Source organism: Amphiprion ocellaris, chromosome 10 (assembly GCF_022539595.1).
Source record: "Amphiprion ocellaris isolate individual 3 ecotype Okinawa chromosome 10, ASM2253959v1, whole genome shotgun sequence".
NCBI lineage: Eukaryota > Metazoa > Chordata > Actinopteri > Pomacentridae > Amphiprion > Amphiprion ocellaris.
In genome coordinates, this window is record NC_072775.1 from 22,193,161 (window position 1) to 22,220,804 (window position 27,644).

A 27,644-nucleotide genomic window follows, 5' to 3' on the forward strand; every position below is an offset into this window, starting at 1 on the left:
TTCATTTTAATTTTTTTATTTGCTTGTGCTTTTTGAAAAGATAAAAGACACCATGCAAACATGTACAGCAGGGCTATTCAATTAAAAATTGACTCGGGCCGGATTTTCAGACTAAGAACATGAGCTGGGCCGGACGTTTTTAGCAGACAGTGAGCAAAGTTAACCATTTAAAATAAACACAAACAGATACGATAACAAACACACTGGATGTTTATTAACATATTGCCACATCCAAAAGGACATAAACACAATAGAAGAGCAGTACTTAAATTAAACCTGTGCTGAAATACTGCTTCTTTAAATTTTACATTTCAAACACACAACTTCAACACATTTTGATAGGTAAATATAAGCACAACTCCGGCTTCCTCCCACAGTCCAAAAATATGCTGAGGTTAATTGATTATTCTAAATTGCCCATAGGTGTGAATGTGAGAGTGCTTGTTTGTCTTTGTATGTGGCCCTGCGACAGACTGGTGACCTGTCTAGGGTGTCCCCTGCCTTCACCTGAGTCAGCTGGGATAGGCTCCAGCCCCCCCGCGACCCTAGTGAGGATTAAGCGGTGTATAGATAATGGATGGAAATATAAGCACAGGTTAAGGTGCATATGAACATAAAAACTAAGCGCCGATTAGAAACACCATCTTTTGTTTTGGTCACATCTCAAAGTGCATTAAAAAGTAACTTGCTTAACAGTAACTTTTCAGAACTTGAGACATTTTTCTTCTTTTGAAATAACAAAAAACAGTTTGTCCCTGTCCATATTTGGTCTCATCTGAGACAGTCGCATCTTCAGTGCATATAATCAAAAAAATAAACAGTAGGCACAGTGATAGTTACTATCCCTTTGAAACGAAATAAAGCTGACATCAAAGTGCACAATAAAGTGCAACTAAGTGAAATAACTGTCAAAACAAAATGTCTTTCTTAAATATTAAACTTATAATAAGTGAACAGAAAATAGTCACATGAATACATAAAACTACCTTTAGTGTCTGCTACAGCACGCTGCTTTGTTGCACTTACCATGTCTCGAAGACATCTGTGGCGAGAATGTTTGACGTGTCAGACCTGTTTGATAGCAGATGTCACACTCGTCTTAACTTTATCGTCCGTTAAAACTTCATCCACGACAGCCAACATGCAGTCCTTCACAGTTTCTGAGTCTGTGAACGGCCTCTTTTTCGTGGCCCTTTCCTGAGCTGTGCAGGTCCGCTTCATTGTAGTACAGCTCCGGTTGTAAGATGCAGTCAAACTTTGAATTATAGCCGCTCTCTCATGACATCCCTCGGGAAAGTTTGTCCGAAACGCGGCATGTTTTTCCAATGTGGTGTCTTCGGACATTATAATCTTTCAGCGCTGCAAAGCACTCGTTGCAGAGTAAACACATTGGTTTGGCGTTCGGACTTGGTGGTAAATAAATAAATACTTGTCAGTCCACGCAGGATTAAAACGACGGTTTTCCTCGCCGATTTGTCGTTTCAGGATAGAAAAAGACATGCTGCCATTTTCGGCTGTACAGAACTGCTAATGTTAACTTTTCAAACGCGTCTCCTCAACACAATGCATTGTGGGTTAGTTGCTAGGTTACGGTAAGTGTTGCATTCAATGTTTGCAATAATGTTGGAATTTTTGTAAGAACTGGTCAGTGTTACTGAAAGATGTTTTTCTGTTTTTCTCGGACCCAAGTCCCAATCACTCGGCAGTTGCTTTAGGGCCATTCGAGGGTTGCTTTCGGGCCGCATGTGGCCCGCGGGCCGCTAATTGAATAGGGCTGATGTACAGGATTTTCCTTTGCCTTGTTTCACTTACACCACACAATAGTTCACAACAGAATGACAAGAAAACAAGAACACTGATGAATCATTCATGGGAGGGAAGTACACTTGCGGATTGGATCAGAGCTACTCAAACCGACACATAGTGAAATTCTACACAATGTAACAGCTGATATTTGGTGCTTGTAGCAGTACTGGTTTATAAGAAAGAGGAACAACGGCTTGAATCAATTAGAACAATTCTAAAGCAACTTTGTCGGTAATGGTGAAGAAAAACAGCTCAAGCTCTAATTATATTAAATCAGTCTTAGTTGTAATTCTTCTCACTGGAATTCACACTTCAGGTCACACTGTTGTGATAATGTGGCTGTATTGAACAAATCAACCCACAAGGTGGCAACAAAAATGAATGGGAGTCTGATGATAGTTTCTTGATGTTCATTGTAGATTAATACTGAAGACATCAAAACTATAAAATAATACACATGGAATTGTACTCTAAACAAAAAGTGTTAATCTTCAATATTAATCGACTATGTATAAAATAATACGAATAAATAACAAGCACTGAATGAGAAGGTGTGTCCAAACTTTTGACTGGTAGTGTACATTATATTTTTGTGCATTGATGTCATCACCTCTGAATCTGAATCTTTGTCAATGTTTATCTTCTACAGACGTTCATGAAGATTTTTTAATTCAAGTGTTTATTTTATATTTTCACATTTTAATACCATCAGCATTATTCTCATGCGTTTCAATAAAATAAAAATGATTTTTTTCAAGTTCTTTCTGTTTGGATTAGTGTAGCCTCATTACTGTTTGCCCCTTGAAGTATATTCATGTCTAATAGGAGCCTATTCATTTTGTCCACAACAACTGTGGAAAAAAATATTTAGATTGATTGAATTATTACTTTTAACTTAGTTTGTTTCCTTTTAGTTGTGGAAAATAGGTTTAAAAAGTTTTGATGTGACATCTCTGACTTATCATGAAACTAAAAGAGGAACTGTAAGTTTGCTCTTTTATATCGCAACCTTTCCTGCACAGTGGCATTCAACGCAAGACTTGCCAGCTGATGTTCAGGGTAAGTTGCTCAGTGCTTTGACTCTGTACTTGTTCTCTATATTTAGTGGTGACTCTCTTTTTGTCATGATTCCACATGAAGTTAATTTTTAAAGCAAAGGTTTCAGAAATCTGCTCAGTCTTCATTACATTTTGAAGGTTTCCTGTTTGTTTTTCCTAGAAAATCTGCAATGGCAAACGGCTCCACAACGCCTGATTCTGGAGCAGACGGCAGTGATTATATTGTGTATTTTTGTTCTGAAATATTTGACTTTTCAGTTATCAGCGGTGCCCTCTTCATCTTGATCTTCATCATCAGTGTCATAGGCAATAGTCTCCTCTTGTGTGTTCTGGTCGTCTACGAGGACCTGAAAAATGTCACAAATATATTTGTCCTGAACCTGGCCTGCTCTGATCTGGTCTTCACTGTCACACTTCCATTCTGGGCCACCGATCACCTTCACCACTGGGTTTTTGGAGACGTTCTCTGCAAATTCATCACTGCAGCACACTTTGTTGGTTTGTACAGCAGCGTCATTCTACTGACTGCAATAACTGTGGATTGTTTCATAACTGTGGTGCTGCACAGTTGGCCGAGCAACCATGTCTGGAGGAAGAGGGGTGTAGTTGGTGCCTGTGCAGCTGCCTGGGTCATCAGTGTTGCTGCATCCCTCCCTGATGCTATGAAAATGAAGGTAGACGACTGGGAGGAAAAATTCTATTGTGAGACTTCTACTAATGGACTAAATGTTGAGCTGGGATATTACCTCCAAGTGTCACTGCTTTTCTTTCTCCCATACACCATCATTGTTTTCTGCTATTCTGCTATCCTCAAAACAGTTTTACAGGCTTCAAACAGAAGAAGACACAGGACTGTAGTTGTGGTGTTGTGCATTGTTGCAGCCTTCATCATCTGCTGGGGACCTTATAACATTGTGCTTCTCATCATGACTTCGTACAAACCCACAGACTGTGAGGCGGAGCAACGACTGGGTATTGCATATCATATTTGTCGTATACTTGCCTTCTCACACTGCTGCATGAATCCTCTGCTCTACATGCTCTCACAAAAGTTGCGAAAACATTTGTTGCACCTTTTGCACTGTGGCAATATTTGGAGGAAGAGCAACATGAAATGCACAGGCCAGAACACCTCTGTTGGTCAGTCTGTAGCTTTTACAGCACAAAACTCTGTTGTCATGATGGAAACTCCCAACAAGTAATCAGTCATTCTTGATAAAAACACCCAATCAGTCTGGAAATGTTTTTATGTTACACTGTATTTATTTAATTTTGCATATGGTTGATTATTTTCTTAAAATATTCATGGGTCATTTTTTGTATTTTATTTGATGTTTGGGACAACAAAAACGAATGCATGTCAGTATGTATAATGAATGCTTTTCACTGCAGCACTTTAACTTGCTGTGTTAGCACTGTGATGAATTAAAATGCTGAAATCTGGTATTGCTGTTTTCATTTCTCTTTTCCAACAAAATCTTGTGGCCTGTCATGACAGGGTGGAGTTTAGATTCTGCTGTGACAGGACTTTTCTGTGGGGTCACTGAAACTAACATTGTCCAGTTAAAAGGACACAAATGACACAACCAGTGAGAGAAACAGCGAGCGGCTCCACCAGCGACACTGAGAACAAGCCAGAGGTAAGATCTCTCTTTGATCTGTTTGCAGTTATGTCACAGCACATTTATTCATGGGTTTAATTCATTTTGTTTATTATAAATAGGAGAAAATGTAAAGTTTACTTGAGTTTTTTTACACAAGTTTTAATTATTTAAATGATTTGATGTTGTTTTTTAAAATTTATTTCCAAAATAAATAAATAAAATAATATAAAAAATTACTGATAGTAACCAGCAAAATCCCCAAAACAGGAAAACAGGTCAAAAGTGTAAATAATGTCCACATCAAAAATCTGTATTTTTAAAATTACACTATTTTTTAAAATTTATTTAAATCAGCTAGCCATATTATTATTGAAAAGATATTTGATGCTATTGTCATTTATCTTTTTTTTTTTTTTTTTTTTTTTACACATTTTGAACACTACACTGTTGCGCCATTTTGCCATGTATTTTTCCTGGCAGCCACGCTGCCAGATTTTCACTATATATTGAAACATCTTTTTCACGGTGTACTTGTAGGAATGTATTAAAGTGCATTGAAATATGAGAACATGTCATCAAACTTGAGACCACTGAATAAAAAAATATGAATCTGACTTAAAACACAAAAAGAAAATCTGAGAATATTTTTTTAAAATGGATTTACAGCATCTCTTTTTTGTCTGCGAATTCATATGGGTTGGAACAGGTGTGAAATGTGTTCTGATATTCAATATTCTTAAAAATGAACATCATATCTTCCTTTCTTCATTAGATCAGTTGCCATTTTTCTCACAAGACCTCAACAAGTAAAGAATGGCCGTCAGCAGTGATTATGACTATGACCTCTTCGTGCTCCACAATGAGAGTGAACTCAATGTAGAACCTCAAGAAGAGCAATCAGCATTTCAAGTCTATGCTGCTGTGTGCTGCACCCTCATCTTCTGCATCAGTTTATCTGGAAACAGCTTCCTGCTCTGGGTCCTTCTGAAGGAACGAGCCTGGAGGACCACATGTGACATCTTCCTTCTGCAACTCACAGTTTCCAACCTTTGCTTCACCGTGACCCTGCCCTTCATGGCCAGCAATGCTCTCCACAACTGGGTGTTTGGGGAGTGGGCCTGTGGAGTCGTGAGAGGGTTTTATATCCTGGGAATGAACAGTTATGTGATAATACTCACTGCTGTGATTTTACATTGTTATATTACTGTGGTTCACGCTTCACGTCTGTCTTCACAGGCCTTCAGTAAACGTCGTGTCCTTGTGTGCAGCATTGTGATATGGCTGGCATGTGCTGTTTCTAGCATCGAGAATTCAGTGAATAGTCGAGTCATAGATGTGGGTTTTGGTGAAGTGTGTACAGGTGTAGAGTCAGCATATATGATGACTGTTCACATCTGCTTGGATATGACCTTTTTCTTCCTCCTTCCTTTCATTATCATCACATTCTGCTATATCCACGTGTGGATAACTATCAAACAGCGCAAGATAACGAGACAGGACCAGCCTTCAAAACTGATTTTAGGGATAACTGTTGGTTGTTTTCTTTGTCTGGCTCCTCACACTATAGTAGCCTTTCTGTATGTCCTATCCTTCATGGACATTTTTGAATCCAGACTTGAACTGATGCATGGATGGCATCATGCCATGTTTATTATTTACCCACTGGCTCACTTCTATTGCTGCCTGAATCCTCTGTTCTACATATTTGGAGCCCAAAGGTTTAGGAGGCATCTCCCTGGACCATGTAACAGAGATGGAGATGGGAGTAACAATGACACAGTGGCATTCATCACTGTACGAGAAACTGCTGAGTGACAACCAAATTTTTCATTTGTCTAAATACTTTTAAGACAAGGGTATGTAATTTTTTTCATGCTTTAACAAAACCATACTTCAATATTCAAAGTAACTCCTAAAAGTTGCCAATCATGAATGTTTTCTAAGCCTTGTCAATCATTGTCATGCTGTTGATGTGAATTTTTGTCTGACAGTTTACAGTTTGACATTGTTTGTATTTTTTAAACAGAGTTTTGTTGTTTTTTGTTTTTCACAAACAGACAGAAGAACATGAAAGTGTACATCATGCCGTTGTATCACACTGCACATTTAAAACAAGAAGAAATAAAGAAAATATTAAAGAAAACAAACTAAGGGTACATTCAGTCAATTATTTAAATTAACTGACAACTGAAAAGAAAGGGAAAATAAATGAGTAAATGTATAAAAAAAAAATACTGCCACCATACCATGTCATACGTTTAAGACAAAGTGAAGTCCAGCTGCCAATCCCCTCATCACCACAATCTGATGTCATACATATTATCATAATGATCAGATCATTGACAGTCAAATTTAAGACCTGATAACAAAAGAGAATCTGTTGATAATCGAGCACACAATAATAGAGGAGGGGGTTGCTTATTGGTTAGCTCCCAGCGAATTTAGCCACTTTATGTCATTCTGTCTCCTCATGACATGCTGAGTCAGTTCTCTTGGTAAATAACTGAGCACAGGAGACCACATGTCTATGAAATACCTCTCATTACCCCTCAAAACTGCATTAATCCTTTCATGAAGGAGGACCCTAAATAACCCTCTATACCACTGTAGCAGTTGGTATTTTTTCCTTACTCAATTTATCAAGATGCATTTTCTAGCCAATAACAACAGTTTCTCACACAGTTTAAAATGTGGTCGAGTCAAAGCAACCGATTTTGATGGAAGGCCAAGAATGAACAAGCCTGGGTCACTCCTGATGCTGACCTGGAAAACGCCACTAAGTTCTTTAGAAATTGCACCCCAGAAAAATTTGATCAGTTTGCATTGCCAGAAATAGCAAAAACAGATTCTTACCTCGCTTCCACATTTATTACATAGGGGAGAGGTCTGGCAATCCATCTTATTCAATATATAAGAAGTTATATGTCAGCGATGTAGTATTTTATACTGTCTCTCTGAGTCTACTACATGTGAAGGTTCTTCTAATTACCTTAATGACTTCCTGCCAGTCATCCTCAATATAAACTGCATCAAGGTTCCCCTCCCATTTCTGTGCAACATCTCTGGCATCACCTGGGCTAAGAGAGCATACGGTCAACAAGGTATTTCTTTATCTATCTATCTTTATACAAGACCAAACCAGAGGGAGAGAAATTTCTAGAGCCAACAAAATGGCAGATTTGGAGAAAACCATATAAGTGTTTAACTGGGATGCAAAATTTTGGTTGTAGTTGCATTGTTGCAATGTCATGAGTACATTTTCTGTATACAAGTCTCCAACTACTCTTGCTCCCCTTGCTGTACCATGGTCAAAAATGTTGGGGACGAGACCTGGAGTAAAATCCTGGTGTCTTATAAGTGGGGGGTCAGAAGTGAGTTGCCATGATTTAATCATGGCAAATGCAATTAAAACTGAAGAATAGAGTTAAGACGTGTATGAACCACATAATAATAGAGGTTCTAGAAATCACTGATGTTTTGATGGTATTGTGTGTGTGTGCGTGTGCGTGTGCGTGTGTGTATGTGTGTCTGTGGAGGATACTCACACAGCTGGAAGATCATAAAGTAAAACGTATTTTTGGTGTAAAGACAAATCGCATGCTTTTTAGAAAATAATATATGACAGTACTCAAAACATCATGGTGTAAACTTAAGGTATTCTAACTTTTAAAATATATCAGAAACAAAACAATACATAAAGGTATAATATGCATGAAACCTATCATAAAATAAAAAGGGTAAGATGTGAAGCAAAAGTTTGAACATGTCTGAGCATGCTCTCTGTAAAATATGACCTAATGATAATCTGATGGGCATGTTCATTTGTCCATTCTGTCAAAAGTCCTCGAAGGTCTAGTTAAAGATCAGTCGAAGATTTTCCTCCATACAAACAATATTCTCTCCCCATATCAATCCAGCTTCAGAAAACAACACAGCACTATCACGGCCTCCCTCAGATTCACCAGTGATGTAATAGACTTGCTGGATGACAAAAAAAAATCTGTACAGCCCTCTCTGTTGACCTTTCTAAGACGTTTGACACAGCGGACCACTCCATTTTGAATCAGCAGTTGCTTGTTATTGGTTTGCCTGAGCAGGCTGTTGGCTGGTTTGATAATTATCTATCTGACAGGAAACAATTTGTTTATTTTGAAGGTAACTCATCTAGATTGCTAAATGTTTAAACTGGCATGCTCTAGGACTCAGTTCTGGGCCCACTTCTGTTTGTTATTTATGTGAACACTTTGGGCAGATGTGTCCATAATGCCAAACTTCATTTTTTGCTGATGATACAGTAATATACTGCTGTGGCTCTACCCTTGTTGAGGCCCTTGACAAATTACAGATTGCTTTTAACCTTGTGGAATGTCAGCTCATTGAGCTAAAACTTGTTTTAAATGCTGCCAAAACTAAATTGATTATTTGTCTTGATTTGACCAATAGATTTAGAAAAGTAGAATTGTGTCAGAACTGTCATTTCAATAATGCACCCTATAGGCGTGGAAAAAATGACCAACTCTCACTGCATAAAAGACGATGTACAGCTCAGTGTCTCTGGTTTTTCTTGGGGGTGTAAATCGCCTATAAGGAATGCTCTGGGGGGGTTTTGTGGATGAATAAATCTTGCGGCCCTCAAATGCTGACTCCTCCTGGTGATTTTTTGAAGATCTTTAACATTTCAACATGGACAAGTCTTTGACTTTGGCCCATGATTTGGGACTAAGTTTCCTCATCACAAGCCCAGTTGTAATAATAGATATTTGGTAGAGCTAGGCCACCTCTGTCAGCAGGCAGCTGCAGAATTTTTATCTTCTGTTGTGGTCTCTTGCCATGCCAAATGAATCTAGAGAATGCCTTTCTATATCAGCTGTAAGTTTTTTGGATAGAGGCAACATTTGAAGAGGATATAAAAGCTGTGGAAAAATGTTCATTTTTATTAGACTTATACATGCTATGATAGATAGATAGATAGATAGATAGATAGATAGTTAGATAGATAGATAGATAGATAGATAGATAGATAGATAGATAGATAGATAGATAGATAGATAGATAGATAGATAGATAGATAGATAGATAGATAGATAGATAGATAGATAGATAGATAGACATAGATAGATAGACAGTTTGAATAAAAAGAGAAGCACACAATGCACACAGTGCATAGATACAGATACATTCTCCTTCTAGAAGAAAAACACATATTTACAGCGAAATTTCACAGCGTCATTCTTTACATTTTTATTGCACAGTTTGTAAGTGGGTGAACTGAACTACTGGGAGCAGGCTTGATTGTACAGTCTGACTGCAGCAGGAAGGAAGGACCTGCAGTATCTCTCCTTTAGACACTGCGGGTGAAGCAGTCTGTCACTGAAGGAGCTTCCCAGTCATGTTACTGTTTCCTGCAGGAGGTAGGAGGTGTCCTCCACGATAGATAACAGTTTTGTCATCATCCTCCTGTCTCCCACCACCTCCACAGGATCAAGGGGGCAGCCCAGGACAGAGCTGTCTTTCTTTACCAGTTTGTTTAGTCTCTTCCTGTCTGCAGCTGTGATGCTGCTGCTCCAGCAGACCACTCCATACATGATGGCTGATGCCACCACAGAATCATAAAAGGTCTTCAGAAGTGCTCCCTGCACCCCGAAGGACCTCAGTTTTCTGAGTAGGTGGAGTCTGTTCTGACCTTTCTTATAGAGTGCGTTGGTGTTAGTAGTCCAGTCCAGTTTATTGTTTAAGTGAACACCCAGGTACCTGTAAGAGTCCACAATCTCAATGTCTGTTCCCTGGATGTTCACTGGTGAAGGAAAAGCATGTCTGTTCCTGCTAAAATCCGCCACCAGTTCCTTGGTTTTCAGCAGGCACCAGTCCACAAAGTCCCGGTTAAGTTCTCTGTACTCCTCTTTCCATCCGTGATGAGGCCAAGGATGGTGGAGTCGTTAGAGAATTTCTGAAGATGGCAGTTTGTAGTGTGATGGGAGAAATCTGCAGTGTAGAGGGTGAAAAGAAAGGGGGCAAAGACATTCCCCTGTGAGGCCCCCATACTGCAGACCACAGTGTCGGACACACAGTCCCCTGCCCTCACAAACTCTGGCCGGTTGGTCAGGTAATCCAGCAGCTGCATTGTGACTTGGGAGTCCACTCCTTTCTGCTCCAGTTTGTCCCCCCAGAAGCGCAGGCTTGACAGTGTTGAAGACACTGGAGAAATCATATAACATGATTCTCACAGTGCTCTTCATCTTCTCCAGGTGAGAGAGGCATCTGTGTGGGAGGTAGATCACTGCATCATCAACCCTGATGCCAGCGTGGTCGGTGAATTGCAGTGGGTCCATTGATGAGCATTGAGGACCAACCTCTCCAGGGTCTTCATCAGGTGGGATGTTAGTGCCACCAGCCTGTAGTGGTTGAGGTCCTTGGGGTGCGAGATCTTCGGCACCGGTACCACGCAGGATGTCTTCCACAGCTGTGGTACTCTCCCCAGCTTCAGGCTCAAGTTGAAGACATGCTCCACAACCCTGCTCAGCTGATCTGCACAGGATATGAGGAGCCTGGAGCTGATGCCATCTGGACCCCTAGCCTTCCTGATTTTCAGCCTGCTCAGTTTCCTCTTCAACTGGGATGTCGATAGAGACAGGTTGGGGCAGAGGGCTGTGTGCTGGTTGAGTGTGGGGCCCTGTGGGGGAAGGGAGGTGTCATGGTAGGAGAACTGTGGTGGAGCAGTAAGGAGATGGGATGCAGCAGGGGTGGTGCAGTCAGCAGAGGGTGCAGACAGATGCAGTGGTGGCTGCTGTAGGGTGGACTGGGACAGGGGAGGGGTGGCCAGCTGTTCAAACCTGTTAAAAAAGATGTTCCGGTCATTCACCCACTCCTGGTTCCTTTTCAGGTCAGGGGTGTCTTTGTGGCCAGAGATGGTTTTCAGGCCCCTCCAGACCCCGCTGACATTATTCTGCAGCAGCTGATCCTCCATCTTCTTCCTGTAGCTGCATTTCCCCTCTCGGGATAGGATAGGGGAAGATCATGCCACCTCTCTAAATCCCTCTTTATATTATTAAGAACTGGAGAGAAATTAAGCTTCCATAGTTATGCCAGGTTTGGGGAAACATTAATCCCAAGGTAGGTGAAGCCATTTGGGGAACATTTCAGGGGACAGCTGGGGGGGCAAATTTTGGACAGAAGAGCTACCTAGTGGCATAGCTTGGGATTTATCAAAATTTATTCTATAGCCTGATAAAGAGCCAAACTCATGAATAGTGGACAGGGTAGCATGGTATTGATATGTTGGGTTTTGTTAAGAACAGCAAAATGTCATCTGCATAGAGAGCAATTTTATGGACTTTACCTCCAATCATCACCCCATGCACATCTTGTTGTGACCTAATAACCTCAGCTAAGGGCTTGAGTGCAAGAGCAAATAGTGTTAGTAATTTTTGAAACCGCGTGTCATTGATTTCACAGGGAGACAAATGCCTGCGATTCTGTTCAATCCAGACACCATTATTTTTGCTAACCAGGAGACTGTTGCTAGATTTCAGAGTAATGCTAATTGAATGTGTTGCCAAAAAAAATTAAAAGTCACAAGTTTCCGGTCCATGAAAAGACATGGAAATAAAGAAGGTTCATTCTGTGTGCAGACTACTCTTTCCTAGTATTTTAAGTGTGATAAAGTACAATGTAAGATCGGATATTGTATTCTTCTCTGACTTTTAAAGCTGTTCAGGTGACTAATGTAGGCAGACAGTTAATTAGCTGGACATACTAATAACTGCAGCTTACATTGCCACAGACACTCACATGGTTTCGTCAATTCTCATAAGAAAACCAATAAAACATTCATGGGAGGGATCTACTCTTGCATCATTGTTTCGATCAAATCTACTCAAACCGACGCATTGCGAAATATTACTCCGGATGCAACAGAGCTGATATTTGGTGCTTGTTGCAGCACTGATAAAGAAAGAGGAACAACAGCTTGAATCAATTAGAACAATTCAAAAGCAACTTTGTCTCTAATGCTGAAGAAAAACAGCTCAAGCGCTAATTATAGCAAATCAATCTTAGTTGTAATTCTTCTCACTGGAATTCACACTTCAGATAACATTGTTGTGATAATGTGGCTGTATTGAACAAATCAACCCACAAGGTGGCAACAAAAATGAATGGGAGTCTGATGATAGTTTCTTGATGTCATTTTATTTTCAAATACAAAAGAATTACAATTATGTGATTTATGGTCATTTTGTTCAATCATTAAAGTCTTGTGATTTGATGTCATAGTAACAAAACCTGATGTTTAACAATTTAACTGTTTTCAATGTCAGTCATACTATCTAGAAAGAATATATGATCTTAGCTTATGTTATCTGTGATCTAAGTGTAATTGAAATACTTTGACAACAGTGATTTGTAACATATACTGTTTCATCCAGTTTTTATCCTATACTGAAGTGTTGGTATTGACTTTCCAACAAACTGTGCCATTGTTAAAGAGCCCTGTAGTTTTGTTATTATAGCATGCATGTTATTTCAAAAGCATGTTAATCTTCTTATTTTGCTGTATGTTCTATTACAGATAGCATACTTGTGGGACATTCAATTTGACTGACTGCATAATATTTCGCTGCTTTCTTGGAATCACCTCTGAATCTGAATCTGTTATTTTAGGTTTGTCTTCTACAGACGTTGATGAAGATTTTAATTCATGTAGTTATTTTATATCGTCACATTTGAATACCATCAGCATTATTCTCATGCTTTTCAATAAAAAAAAAACTACTTATTTCTAGTTCTGTCTGTTTTGATTAGCGTAGCCTCATTACTGTTTTCCCAAAAAGGTGTACATGTGACACCTGCTGTGTTAAAGTATATTTGCGTCTAATATTAGCCTATTCATTTTGTACACAACTGTGGCAAAAAAAAAAAATAGATTTTTTGAATTATTATTTTTAACTTAGTTTCAGTTCCCTTTTAGTTGTAGAAAATAGGTTTACAAAGTTTTGATGTGACATCTCTGACTTATCATGAAACAAAAAGGGGAACTGTTAATTTGCTCTTTTATGTCACAACCTTTCCTGCACAGTGCCATTCAACGCAAGACAGCTGATGTTCAGGGTAAGTTGCTCAGTGCTTTGACTCTGTACTTGTTCTCTATATTTAGTGGTGACTCTCTTTTTGTCATGATTCCACATGAAGTTAATTTTTGAAAGAAAAGTTTCAGAAATCTGCTCAGTCTTCATTACATTTTGAAGGTTTCCTGTTTGTTTTTCCTAGAAAATCTGCAATGGCAAACGGCTCCACAACGCCTGATTCTGGAGCAGACGGCAGTGATTATATTGTGTATTTTTGTTCTGAAATATCTGACTTTTCAGTTATCAGCGGTGCCCTCTTCATCTTGATCTTCATCATAAGTGTCATAGGCAATAGTCTCCTCTTGTGTGTTCTGGTCGTCTACGAGGACCTGAAAAATGTCACAAATATATTTGTCCTGAACCTGGCCTGCTCTGATCTGGTCTTCACTGTCACACTTCCATTCTGGGCCACCGATCACCTTCACCACTGGGTTTTTGGAGATTTTCTCTGCAAATTCATCACTGCAGCACACTTTGTTGGTTTGTACAGCAGCGTCATTCTACTGACTGCAATAACTGTGGATCGTTTCATAACTGTGGTGCTGCACAGTTGGCCGAGCAACCATGTCTGGAGGAAGAGGGGTGTAGTTGGTGTCTGTGCAGCTGCCTGGGTCATCAGTGTTGCTGCATCCCTCCCTGATGCTATGAAAATGAAGGTAGACGACTGGGAGGAAAAATTCTATTGTGAGACTTCTACTAATGGACTAAATGTTGAGCTGGGATATTACCTCCAAGTGTCACTGCTTTTCTTTCTCCCTTTTGCCATCATTGTTTTCTGCTATTCTGCTATCCTCAAAACAGTTTTGCAGGCTTCAATCAGAAGAAGACACAGGACTGTAGTTGTGGTGTTGTGCATTGTTGCAGCCTTCTTCATCTGCTGGGGACCTTATAACATTGTGCTTCTCATCATGACTTCGTACAAACCCACAGACTGTGAGGCGGAGCAACGACTGGGTATTGCATATCATATTTGTCGTATACTTGCCTTCTCACACTGCTGCATGAATCCTCTGCTGTACATGCTCTCACAAAAGTTGCGAAAACATTTGTTGCACCTTTTGCACTGTGGCAATATTTGGAGGAAGAGCAACATGAGAAGCACAGGCCAGAACACCTCTGTTGGTCAGTCTGTAGCTTTTACAGCACAAAACTCTGTTGTCATGATGGAAACTCCCAACAAGTAATCAGTCATTCTTGATAAAAACACCCAATCAGTCTGGAAATGCTTTTATGTTACACTGTATTTATTTAATTTTGCATATGGTTGCTTATTTTCTTAAAATATTCATGGGTCAATTTTTGTATTTTATTTGATGTTTGGGACAACAAAAACGAATGCATGTCAGTATGTATAATGAATGCTTTTCACTGCAGCACTTTAACTTGCTGTGTTAGCACTGTGATAAATTAAAATGCTGAAACCTGGTATTGCTGTTTTCATTTCTCTTTTCCAACAAAATCTTGTGGCCTGTCATGACAGGGTGGAGTTTAGATTCTGCTGTGACAGGACTTTTCTGTGGGGTCACTGAAACTAACATTGTCCAGTTAAAAGGACACAAACGACACAACCAGTGAGAGAAACAGCGAGCGGCTCCACCAGCGACACTGAGAACAAGCCAGAGGTAAGATCTCTCTTTGATCTGTTTGCAGTTATGTCACAGCACATTCATTCATGGGTTTAGTTCATTTTGTTTATTATAAATAGGAGAAAATGTAAAGTTTACTTGAGTTTTTTTAACACAGGTTTTAATTAAACAATTTGATGTTTGTTTGTTTGTTTGTTTGTTTTTACAGATTTTCTCAAAACAAAAAAAAATATACTGATATTAACCAGTAAAATCTCAAAAATAGGAAAACAGGTCAAAACTATAATTCATATCCACATCAAAAATCTGTATTTTTATGAATGGAATTTGTTCCTTTACAGTATTTGAGGGTAAAATTACACTATTTTTGAATTTATTTAAATCAGCTAGCCATATCATTATTTTAAAGATTATAAATATTATTGTCTTTTTTTTTTTTTTTTTAACAGTTTTTGAACACTACACTGTTGCACTATTTTATCACGTATTTTTCCTGGCAGCCACACTGCCAGATTTTCACTATATCTTGAAACATCTTTTTGTCAGTATACTTGTAGGAATGTATTCAAGTGCACTGAAATATGACAAAACGTCATCAAACTTGAGACCACTGATAAAAAATTTAAGAATATGTCTTAAAACACAAAAAGGAAGTCTGAGAATATTTTTTAAAATGCACTTACAGCATCTCTTTTTTGTCTATTAGTGAATTCATATGGGTTGGAACAGGTGTGAAATGTGTTCTGATATTCAATATTCTTAAAAATGAACATCATATCTTCCTTTCTTCATTAGATCAGTTGCCATTTTTCTCACAAGACCTCAACAAGTAAAGAATGGCCGTCAGCAGTGATTATGACTATGACCTCTTCGTGCTCCACAATGAGAGTGAACTCAATGTAGAACCTCAAGAAGAGCAATCAGCATTTCAAGTCTATGCTGCTGTGTGCTGCACCCTCATCTTCTGCATCAGTTTATCAGGAAACAGCTTCCTGCTCTGGGTCCTTCTGAAGGAACGAGCCTGGAGGACCACATGTGACATCTTCCTTCTGCAACTCACAGTTTCCAACCTTTGCTTCACCGTGACCCTGCCCTTCATGGCCAGCAATGCTCTCCACAGCTGGGTGTTTGGGGAGTGGGCCTGTGGAGTCGTGAGAGGGTTTTATATCCTGGGAATGAACAGTTATGTGATAATACTCACTGCTGTGATTTTACATTGTTATATTACTGTGGTTCACGCTTCACGTCTGTCTTCACAGGCCTTCAGTAAATGTCGTGTCCTTGTGTGCAGCATTGTGATATGGCTGGCATGTGCTGTTTCTAGCATCGAGAATTCAGTGAATAGTCGAGTCATAGATGTGGGTTTTGGTGAAGTGTGTGTAGTTTTTAAATCATTCTTTATGGTTTTCTTTGATATCTACATGCTTATTATCTTTTTCTTCCTCCTTCCTTTCATTATCATCACATTCTGCTATATCCACATGTGGATAACTATCAAACAGCGCAAGATAACGAGACAGGACCAGCCTTCAAAACTGATTTTAGGGATAACTGTTGGTTATTTTCTTTGTTTGGCTCCTCACACTCTTATAGCCTTTATAGACACTCTGTTCATCTTGCACAATTATGAAAACTCTGAATTTAGGCATGCATTGCTTCATGCCATGTTTATTATTTACCCACTGGCTCACTTCTATTGCTGCCTGAATCCTCTGTTCTACATATTTGGAGCCCAAAGGTTTAGGAGGCATCTCCCTGGACCATGTAACAGAGATGGAGATGGGAGTAACAATGACACAGTGGCATTCATCACCCAACAAGAAACTGCTGAGTGACAACCAAACTTTTCATTTGTCTAAATACTTTTAAGACAAGGATATGTAACTTTTTTCATGCTTTAACAAAACCATACTTCATGATTCAAAGTAACTCCTGACAGTTACCAATCATGAATGTTTTCTAAGCCTTGTCAATCATTGGCATACTGTTGATGTGAGTTTTTGTCTGGCAGTTTACAATTTGGCATTGTTTGTATTTTTTAAACAGCATGTCATCGATTTCGCATGTAGACAAATGCCCACTATTCTGTTTTAGCTAGGCACCAAAATTTTGCTAACCTGGAGACTGTTGCTAGATTTCAGAGTAATGGTAACTGAGTGTGCTGCCCAAGAAAAAAAGCAATAATCATCAGTTCATGGTCCAAGAAAAGGCATGGGAACAAAGAAGGTTCATTCTGTGTGCACACCACTCCTTCCAACTGTTTCAAGTGTGATAAAGTACAATGTAAGATCAGATATTGTATTCTTCTCTGACTTTTAAAGCTGTTTCGTGACTACTGTAGGCAGACAGTTAGTTAGCTGGACATGCTAATAACTGCAGCTTACATTGCCACAGACACTCACATGGTTTCATCAGTTCTGATAAGAAAACTAATAAATCATTCAAAGGATGGAGTAACTCAAACCGACACATAGTGAAATATTACATTATGCAACAGAGCTGATATGTGGTGCTTGTTGCAGTACTAGTTTATAAGAAAGAGGAATAATGGCTTGAATCATATTAGCTTTAATTCTTCTCACTGGAATTTACACTTCAGATCACATTGTTGTGATAATGTGACTGTATTGAACAAATCAACCCACAAGGTGGCAACAAAAATGGATGGGAGTCTGATGATAGCTTCTTGATGTCTATATTTTCAAATACAAAATAGAATAGAAGAATTACAGTTGTGTGATTTATATTTATTTTGTTGAGTAATTAAATCATTGTAATAACACTTGATATTTTACTCAGTAGATCGATAATTTAAGTTATAAATGTATTATAAGTCAAACTGTTTTGGATGCCAAGCATACTTGTCTAATGCACAAACATACAACATTTATACTAGTGTTTGTGGGAAGGTTTTAATATTTCCTGTCATAATTAAATAATTTTCTTGAGTAAAACGGGTTGCTTACTTTTCATTCATTCACTCGTGAATTGCTTATGTGGTGAAAATGACTGATCAGGTCTAACAAAGTGAAACAAATGCATTCTTTAAATCTTTTTCCACCTCCAAGCTGTATGTTAAAGAGCATTATTTACATGTCAGATGTTCAATTTCTGCCCATTTGGTTTAGTCTGTGTTTTCACATCTGCAATGTTCCTACGTCTTCTAGTTATAGCTGTTAATAATCCTGCATCTCTTCATGTCACATATCAACTTCCTCTGACATGACACAGAATAAACAAATTACTTCCCCACAGTAGGATCAGTTATATATATACAACATATTGCATATGATTCATTGAGATGAGTCGGTCCCAAGTGCTTTTAATTGTACGCTTTGTTATTTTAGTAATTAAAACATAACAAGAATCATTTCCCCTTTTTGTGGTCTAAATGTTTTAACTTTCTTCCATGTAATGTGTTTCTCCAGAGCTCTGTCAGTGTATTCGAACATGGTTGAGTAGCGAGGCCCTGATGGCTCCACAGGGGGTCCAGAGAAGAGTGTCCGGGGACAGCTCAGTGGGTCTCTGTAACAGCACTCATAGCTGTCTCTGGGGCTAGATTAAGCTTAATTAACTAAACCATCCAGCACGCTTGGATGAATGGATACAAGTCAAGGGCAGAGCAGTCATGGGTGTGCTCACATATTCTCTGGCAGGCACTGGGAGAGCGTTTTGTGTCGAATATTATCTGTAGCTGTGAAGCTGTGTGTGCAGTAATGATAAGCATTATTTAGTCTGTAACATCAGTGACCTATGACCAGACTAGATTCAAATCAGTATGAGATGCCACTTCTTGCATGTGGTTCCTCATGATGCAACAATTTAAGAGCTCTGTCCAGCAATTTCTGAACTTCTCAGCAGTTTCTCAGTCTGGGAAGGAAGTGACCTAACCTCTGTCAGATCCTATTTTGCCTTGCTGTGCAGAATCAGCAACTGGGAACATTTTGCTTTTTACTTTTAAACATGCACAGACAACAACAGATTTAACAACATCACAGACCACAGAGAAAATAGAGAAATACGGTCTCAAACCAAACCCACAGAGATGCAACATAAAGACAATCTAAGGCATCTTATTTCTCATCTGTGAGGGAGTGCAATCTCTTTTCCCAGATCTTTTTCTGAGCAAATGATGTTGTTGTTCAATCCTGTTTTTAGCCACGAGCGAAACAGCTGTTGTTGTTTTCTTATGTAGTCTCTGCAACTAGCCCTGCCTGGCCCTAACATTCACTCCCTGCTCTTCTTTTCTCCGGGGCAACTCACCCTCCTTTTTCACACTGATATCTCCCCTTTAATTTCAGTTATCTATAACGATAATTACTCCAACCATATGTGAATTTAACTGATGCCTTGCAAACGTGTAAATGTGTGTGTATTCTTTGTACATTTGGCTAATAAAGTCTTATTGCTTGTTAATCTGGACTGTCAGGGAAATCAATTAAGTGTGTCAGCCTTTATCATCACAAACAACAGTTTTAGTGAACAAATACAAATAACTTAATCCTTGTATGACATACACTGGCATGTATGACATTTCACTAATGCACCTAATCCTGAACAAATTTGTCACGGGAATTTTTTTTTAAAGGATTGTATTCACTGTTTATCACACACTTAACATGCACATTAATGCACACACACACACACACTTCACGCAATCATGAATTCGGGAGTGTGACATGTTTTGAAGTCCCTTCTTGAAAAATGTACATTTGATCGTCTTCCATCCTTCATGCAGAGCCTCAGCTTGTATTCTGTCACTGCAATGCTACATTTGTCCACTAGAGGGGACGTGGGTATCGGCTTCATGCTGCTTGTTTCAGTATGATTGGGTCCAGTTATTGGTTATAGTAAGATGTACTCTCCATGTCAGCCACAGAAAAGATAAGACTGAGATGAACACTATGACAAAAACTGACAAAAAAAGTCTTAGTTCCTTGCTTTCTTTTGCCGTTATTGCTGAAAAACTTTTCTTTTTGGCTGTTGGTTTTCAAGCATTAACTGCAAAGAACAAATGCAACCTGTCACTGTGAATCTCGGACCACCAGATCTCTATGTTTTAGGGTCATCCTGCTCTACTTACCTGCTGTTGTCAGATAGAAAAACGCAGTCATTAGCTACCATGGAGACTTAATTAACAAATCAAGCATCTGGATATTCAGAGTAAGCCTAGCTGCCTCTGTTAGACTGGCCATTTGATGTATCAAACAGTGTGTCCTGATGTTTCTTGCTGAAAATTTCCCATCTGGCTTTACTCAACTTTCTTCAGCTTCTCTCCCTTTGCAACTTTCATTTTTTAATGCTGCTCGTTTACAAGCATTTCATTTCATTTTGTGGTTATTTTGTGGCATAGCGAAGGATTTTATCATGATCAGAGAAGGACTGAAGATACAGATATCCTCTGCAATAAAGGCAAACCGCTTCACAAGGACCTTCACATATTATTACCCTCACATCAGCTGTTGTGTTTTTGTTCACATAGTATGAAACCAAAACTGCAGATGTATAAATGCAGAAACATATGTATGAATAATAAGGAATTCTACTGTTTTAAATGAATATGTGAACAATTAGTTTATTAGAGAGGATCACAGTGAAAATTATGTTAACTGCTGAAGTACGACAATTTAATTTCAACAATAAAGAATCTATAAACTCTCGGTGAGAAAGAGATTATAATCTGGTGAATTGTGCTCACCATAATGTGAAAAATGTATACATCCTCTAACATTTTTTTGTTTTTTGACATACTTGGGCAAGCAAAACAGTGCTTACAAATAAAGCAAACTAGTACAAGAGAAAGTAGCTTTTTCAATTGTTTTTTTTTTACAAACAAAAATATCAATAGATGTAAATTAAATCCTAGTCTCAGAAGCTAGCATCACCCCCTTTAGCAGAAATAAGGTCTTGAAAGTGTTTTGCATCATTGTCCACCTTTTTTTTAGCATTCTTCCCAGCATTCCTTCAGTTGTACCATCTAAATGACAATGTTTGGGCTTAAAGGCAAACACAATTTGTATCCATCATTATAAGACAGATTTCTATTATGTTCAGCCAACAAACTACGTTGAGTTTGGGGAATTAACTTTTCCTCCCGAATTAAAAGCAGTTTCATTTGCCACTTATTTAATGATTAGTAGCACAAACATGGGTTTTAAAGATTATTGCTCTTAAACAAAATCAAACTATTTTTCAATGTTATTTAACACAGGATATTCAAATGCATCCATCCATTATCTATACTCTGCTTTATTCTCAGTACGGATGCAAATGGATGGAGTCCATCCCAGCTGACTGAGGGTGAAGGCAGGGGACACTCTGGACTGGTCACCAGTCTATCACAGGGCTACATAGAAAGACAAACAGTCATACTCACATTCACATCTACAGATAATTTAGAATTATCAATTAACCTCAGCATGTTTTTGGACTGTGGGAGGAAGCTGGAGAACCAGGAGAAAACCCACACATGCACAGGGAGAACATGCAAACTTCAAACCCATTGAGCAAACCCTGGACCCACAATTGTCCACATATGTATCATGTCAGTTTCATCAAATGACTTAACTTGAATTTTGTTCTAAGCAAATTAGTGCAGAAACCCTACGCACAGCTATAAGTTGATGCAATTAACAATAGTAGTATGTCCACCCATCAAAATAATGTTTAAACTTAAAGTTTTATCTTAATTAGCAAATTAACAGTTTTATCTTGCAATTTTGCATTTAACTGAGTGGTAGGATTAGGTCTTTTGAATTATTTTTTAAATTGCAGGATGTTGTTGCACGTACTGCTGTTTCGGCAGGATTTAAATCTAGGTTTCTGGGCTTATATGTTCACTGACAAACTCTAGCTGTGCTCTGACATTCATGTTGGACAGCAAAGGCTTCTTCCTGGCACACACTTACCATGCAGGTTAAATTTGTGCAGTTGTGCTACTGCAGACGTACCTGCAGATTCTGTGATGAAATGCTCTCAGAGACTTCTGTTTAAAATATACAGTTTGCTCTTGGGCTGAATTTGCCAGTGCGCCCAGTTCTGGACAAACTGGCAGTTGTTTGAAAACTAAGCCACTTGTAGAGGACTTTTTATTTACTTATTTATTTATTTTTTACAGTGAATGGTTTATTTCAAACAATTGGGATCTTTTTTTAAATACAGGCTTCATTCAAAAGGCCTTAGGGAAGTCTTTAGATCTTGGCATGATGACAGAATACACTTCAATAGCAAAGAGAACAGCAGACCCTAGATGTCAGAGGTTTAAATAAATCAGGTTCATTCCCTGAGGAGGATCCCTTCATAGAAACCTGATCTGAAACACCTGATTCTAATGCGATGGATCTGAAGGTGTGATACATATCAGAGGGCGCTTACTATGTCCATGTGACAAACCTGTTTTTTCTTCTATTTAAATTATGAAAATGTCAACAAAATTAGGATTTTATAAGATAGAGGATCAAGTGTTTTCTTGTTTAGAAAATAACTATTTCCGCTGTATATATTTTTTAAAATCACTATATTTTGCTAGTCATGTATGCATTTATTATGCTTCATGAAAGATAACATATGGGTATACACCTGGAATTTATGCAGCAGGAAATTACAGGTTAGATATCAACATCAAATGTTAGATATCTGTCCACATCCTAGCATCACACTGTATCACACATAACATTACATGGCACATGTTAGTCAAACTGTGGATGAAAACATAAGATAAGATAAGATAAGATAAGATAAGATAAGATAAGATAAGATAAGATAAGATAAGATAAGATAAGATAAGATAAGATAAGATAAGATAAGATAAGATAAGATAAGATAAGATAAGATAAGATAAGATAAGATAAGATAAGATCAACTTTATTGATCCCACAGTGGGGAAAGTTGACTGTTACAGCAGTTCCAACAAGAAAAAGTATAAAGGCAGTACAGAATAAATTAGAAACACACAGGGCAAAACTGCAGAGTACATTACATACAGAAGATGATTTTTTTTTAAAAGAAGACTTTATACAAGAAGATGAGGTTCTAACAGTTATTGCACAACCACACTATGTTCACACAATCATAACATAGATTTAATTTATCTTATATTAACAGTGTATCAGCTGTGTTCCCAGGAGAATTTTGTTGTTATTTTTCATCTATATATTTTGATTACAAGCTGCAAGAAGTATGACATAACATAACATGCAATATATGTAGTTGGAAATTACAGACAGGCTGTTTATCAAGTTAATAAAGGAAATATATTTTTTCATTTAGCCCATAAAGTGTCTGTCAGAGAGTATAACCTCTAATCAGATGTTTTCTTTCTGCTCACATCCTAAAACAACAAGATTGCATCATATCAGGTCACATACCTCTCAGTTCGATGTGCTTTGCGTTACCAAGAATGAAAACATTTTCATCATGGATGGGTCTGATGAGAACTGGACCTCCAGACCTGGCACTGACTCTACCCACTGAGCTAATATCCTACAGACCATGCTTTTTGGCTTACCCTTCCTTATCCTCAGGCTGCACCAGCTGCCGTCTACCTCCGACCACACTCCACGCCCCTGATATGTTGTCCTCTACCTGCCTTGTCCCTCCTCCTCCTCATTTGTAGGTGCTCTATCCACCTTTTTGGCTGCAACTTTCCAAAAGGTGAACAGAAGTGATTTTCAATAGCACCGTGCATGACTAATGGTGGAAACATGTTAAAATCATCGCAGAAATGTCCTTGGGAAGACAAATGAATTTTCAGCAGAATAATTAACTTAATTAACAAATTTGCATGCATATTCATCAGGGCCATTGAAGTCTTTCCAGCTCAGCTTGATGAACGTTGCTGTGTAATAACCAGCTCATTTACATTCTGCCATCCACTGCCATTTGTGTGGATTACTGAGAAAAGGCAAAGAGTGTGTGTGTGTGTGTGAGAGAGAGAGAGAGAGAGGGAGAGAGTGTGTGTGTGTGTGTGTGTGTGACGCTAGGGCTACATTATATGTGCACACACTCTCCTCTTTCCCTTAGCATGTCACAGAGAAAGCTTGATGAATTGATTTGACATACAGTTTTGTTGGATGGACACTCCAATAGGCTGTTGGTCCCAGCTGCCTCTCCTTACACACACAAACACCCTGATATAAGGAAGCGTTCATATTCATGCACACACACCTTGTGGGAATGTGACTGATAGAGGCCTGACTTTGTGTGTGTGTGTGTGTGTGTGTGTGTGTGTGTGTGTGTGTGTGTGCTCTACACCCATATCTCCTTGCATCCCCCACCCCCCCACCCCCTTCTCTCTGGTGGGCAGTTCTTGGCACTGATCCTGAGTCGTAAACCCTCCCGGGTTGCCAGACTGCGGGTTGTTAAAAATGTGAGGCCCTCCGTACCCCCTCCCCGTCTCTGCAGGGCAATCTTTAAAGGCAGCAAGGTGTGACGGCACAGACTGGCAGCTTGGCAGCCATGCCCGAGGATACCAACGCTCCGTCAGCCGTGAACGGGCACCATCACATGGGCTCGCCTGACTAATATGCTTGCCGTACATGTGCCTTTCTCATGCCTCATCTGTGCCAGTCAGAGACAAAGGAATTCATTAAGAAATTTCACATGGCGTTGTTTTGCGATTTTGTGGGGATATAGTTAATTGGGAATTTCACACACGCTAAGGTAACTGAGGGAGAGATTAGCCAAATGAGTTCGGAAAAGTTAATTACACTCACTTGGCTTTATGTGCCCTTGATCTGGTCGGGCAGGGAACAACAGGAAAACTTATTTTTTTACGGAGGCTACGCAGGATTTTTCTCTAACAATATGTTTCTCCTTCTCATCATTCGTCCCCCCCTCCGTCTAATTTAGGTGCTGCATTAGAAACAGACACTTCTCAGCATGTAACCTACCAGCCTGTCAGAAATCTGCTGTACCAGTAACATTGTCCTATCAGCATAAAAAGGAATGCAAGGCAAATGGCTTTGCACCTTTAGCATAATTAATATAGTGCTCTGTCCTGAGATTTTGAGGGAGTAATTATCACATTTGGAGGAGGAAAAAAAACAGCATCACCTGACATATAAAAACTTGTGATATTCGGCATACTTTCCTCCCATCGCCTCTGTGATACTTTCTCCTACGCTTTTTATGCAGACATATGTGTGACACTTGAAGCTGTTATCATAGCTTGAAGTGTGAAAGAGAATTGTTGCAGTAATATGCTGCTCTTCAGTGTTGTGACAGGAAAATGCTTTTCAGATACAGAATTGGCATTTTCAAGTCTTGTCTGACACAACACTGTTTGTCTTCCATACTGATAACAGTGAAGCCAAGTTTACAAATTATTTTCTCCAGAAATGCTTTGATAGATTCTTTGCTGAATAAGTTCTGCGATAAAATAGATTTCAGGCTTAGTGAAAGACTTATTGCATTTTTAATGACATGTTTTACTCATTAAAAAAAAAAACTCATTTATTGCGTTGTCTGACCCTCTTTGTTTTGAAGCTTCCACTGAAGCAAGACAAATACAAAACACAAATGGACCATTAAACTGACCTTCAAACTGGTCCCTGTGAAAATCAAATGGCTGTCACCACACTGATGAGGAAATTTACAGCCTGTTCCCCTCCAGTGAGAATATGAAATTTACAGATCAGATCCCCGTTTTCATGATCTTCCTTTTTGAAGCGACAACAACTCTCACAACTCAAGTGAATAAATCTATGAAGGCTCCGATCACAGAACATGAAAGCAGGGTTCCCTTAGATGGAAACAGCACTCTCCCCTGCAGACTGCCTTTGTTGGCCTGCTGATGTGATTGTAGCTTTTCTTTAGTAGCTTCAGCACGTTTTTGTTAAAACTTGTCATCTGATCTCCGGCTAGGCCACACACACACACACACACACACACACACACACACACACACACACACACACACACACACACACACAAAACACACGCTCCTGTTTTGCCAGAGACACGTATGAAGATAAAACGACACCTGGATTTGCCATGGAGGGATATGGATCTTCTGTGTTTCTGCCGGCGGTCTGTCATTTCCACAAACATTAACAGAAAAGTGTATCTTCCACATTAGCCTGGAAACTTGCTCAAGTATATGAGAAAATAAAATCTTGTAACTTCTTTGTAGCCCTTCTTTTGAGGCAGAGGGGGGCTATATTTGACGATGGTACCGTTTGATGGTGCAATTGATGGGAAAGTTCTGAAGAAAGTCCCAAAGCCTCAGAGGAATTTGATTACCTCCATCCATTATCTGCACAGTGAGCAATCGCGAGGCTCACCATCTGTCATCCGTTTCATTTGCATCGTCAACACCTGCCCTGCCTGTTTATGCCTTCACATTTTTTATAAGCTGCCTTTCATGGCAGGGAAAAATGTTGACTTTTCCTTCTAAATACATTAATTCCACAAGTTCAAAGAACATACTGAAGACGAACAACTTGGTTTATGTCTAATAGAATCTGGAAACTCTTCTTTTTATTGCTGCAGATTAAAAAAAAATACATTCAAGCTGCTTTTACAGCTTACTGAACAAGAAAGTGTTATAATGTGAAGACAGAGAGATAGAAGGAAAGATAGATAGATAGATAGATAGATAGATAGATAGATAGATAGATAGATAGATAGATAGATAGATAGATAGATAGATAGATAAGTCAGTCCATCTCCCACTCCTGTTTGTTACCAACACATTGTGCCGCATACACTCCCTCCTCTCTCCCTCCTACCCTCCTCCCAACCTCCTCAATCCTCCCCCATCCATCCATCCCGTCTCCCATATCCCCAGGTGGTGCCGACGGCTGCGGGGCCCATTAGCGACAGAATTCCTGCCTCCAGCAGGCCATGCGTGTCCCGAGTGACACATTTTTGGACCGGCACCAAGAATCCAACCCTCCGCAGACAGCTCACTTCCCTCTGCAGTCACCACAGTATGTGCATGTGTGTGTGTGTGCGTGTGTGTGTGTGTGTGTGTGTGTGTGTGTGTGTGTGTGAGAGAGAGAGAGAGAGAGAGAGAGAGAGAGGGAGGCCTTGCGAACACAGCATGAGTCCCACAGGAAATGCTTGAAAGGCAGTATGGGACAGATTGGTGATGGCGCAGAATGGACCAGAATGCTAAGAAGAAACTCAAAGATATTCCACAGCAGTGAGATCATACATCGATAAGATGAGTCTCCTGCCAGGTTGGGACATTTGTTGTAGTCATAACCTCCACAAAAATCCCCCTTCAACGCACGACTGCATGTCTAAACTGCATAGAAGTATTCTCTTTCATTAAAGAGATTTAATTGGATTTTGCTGATGCACACTGTTGTTTGTTGATGCTCTTTGCCAGCTGATGCGTGTGTACCAAATTTTATTTCCCAAACACATCCTGTTCTGGAAAGACTTCAGAATGAGATTTTTTTTTTTATTAATTTTGCATTCACTGCATACAGTGAACAGTGTCTCTGCTGCGTTTACCTCATC

The 27,644-nt window shown here is 39.2% G+C and overlaps 4 protein-coding genes across 4 annotated transcripts; all 4 read left to right on the plus strand.

Annotated features, from left to right (window-relative positions):
• Nucleotides 1-2,838: 2,838 nt before the first annotated feature.
• Nucleotides 2,839-4,308, plus strand: LOC111570411 (chemokine XC receptor 1-like). Its single transcript, XM_035949484.2, has 2 exons — nucleotides 2,839-2,865; nucleotides 3,025-4,308. Exon 2 carries the CDS (start codon nucleotides 3,035-3,037, stop codon nucleotides 4,064-4,066), a length of 1,032 nt encoding a protein of 343 aa, XP_035805377.2. The 5' UTR covers nucleotides 2,839-2,865; nucleotides 3,025-3,034; the 3' UTR covers nucleotides 4,067-4,308.
• A 50-nt stretch (nucleotides 4,309-4,358) lies between these two features.
• LOC111570417 (chemokine XC receptor 1-like) lies at nucleotides 4,359-6,615 on the plus strand. The gene is made up of 2 exons (XM_023273169.3): nucleotides 4,359-4,504; nucleotides 5,241-6,615. Exon 2 carries the CDS (start codon nucleotides 5,282-5,284, stop codon nucleotides 6,281-6,283), a length of 1,002 nt encoding a protein of 333 aa, XP_023128937.1. The 5' UTR covers nucleotides 4,359-4,504; nucleotides 5,241-5,281; the 3' UTR covers nucleotides 6,284-6,615.
• A 7,052-nt stretch (nucleotides 6,616-13,667) lies between these two features.
• Nucleotides 13,668-15,016, plus strand: LOC129347241 (chemokine XC receptor 1-like). The gene has a single exon (XM_055014084.1). The coding sequence runs from the start codon at nucleotides 13,743-13,745 to the stop codon at nucleotides 14,772-14,774; it is 1,032 nt and encodes a 343-aa protein (XP_054870059.1). The 5' UTR covers nucleotides 13,668-13,742; the 3' UTR covers nucleotides 14,775-15,016.
• A 42-nt stretch (nucleotides 15,017-15,058) lies between these two features.
• Nucleotides 15,059-18,509, plus strand: LOC111570412 (chemokine XC receptor 1-like). Its single transcript, XM_023273163.3, has 2 exons — nucleotides 15,059-15,212; nucleotides 15,972-18,509. Exon 2 carries the CDS (start codon nucleotides 16,013-16,015, stop codon nucleotides 17,009-17,011), a length of 999 nt encoding a protein of 332 aa, XP_023128931.3. The 5' UTR covers nucleotides 15,059-15,212; nucleotides 15,972-16,012; the 3' UTR covers nucleotides 17,012-18,509.
• Nucleotides 18,510-27,644: the final 9,135 nt, after the last annotated feature.

Coding starts and splice junctions, on each gene's coding strand:
- LOC111570411 (XM_035949484.2), top strand. CDS start 3,035: ATGGCAAACGGCTCCACAACGCCTGATTCTGGAGCAGACGGCAGTGAT.
- LOC111570417 (XM_023273169.3), top strand. CDS start 5,282: ATGGCCGTCAGCAGTGATTATGACTATGACCTCTTCGTGCTCCACAAT.
- LOC129347241 (XM_055014084.1), top strand. CDS start 13,743: ATGGCAAACGGCTCCACAACGCCTGATTCTGGAGCAGACGGCAGTGAT.
- LOC111570412 (XM_023273163.3), top strand. CDS start 16,013: ATGGCCGTCAGCAGTGATTATGACTATGACCTCTTCGTGCTCCACAAT.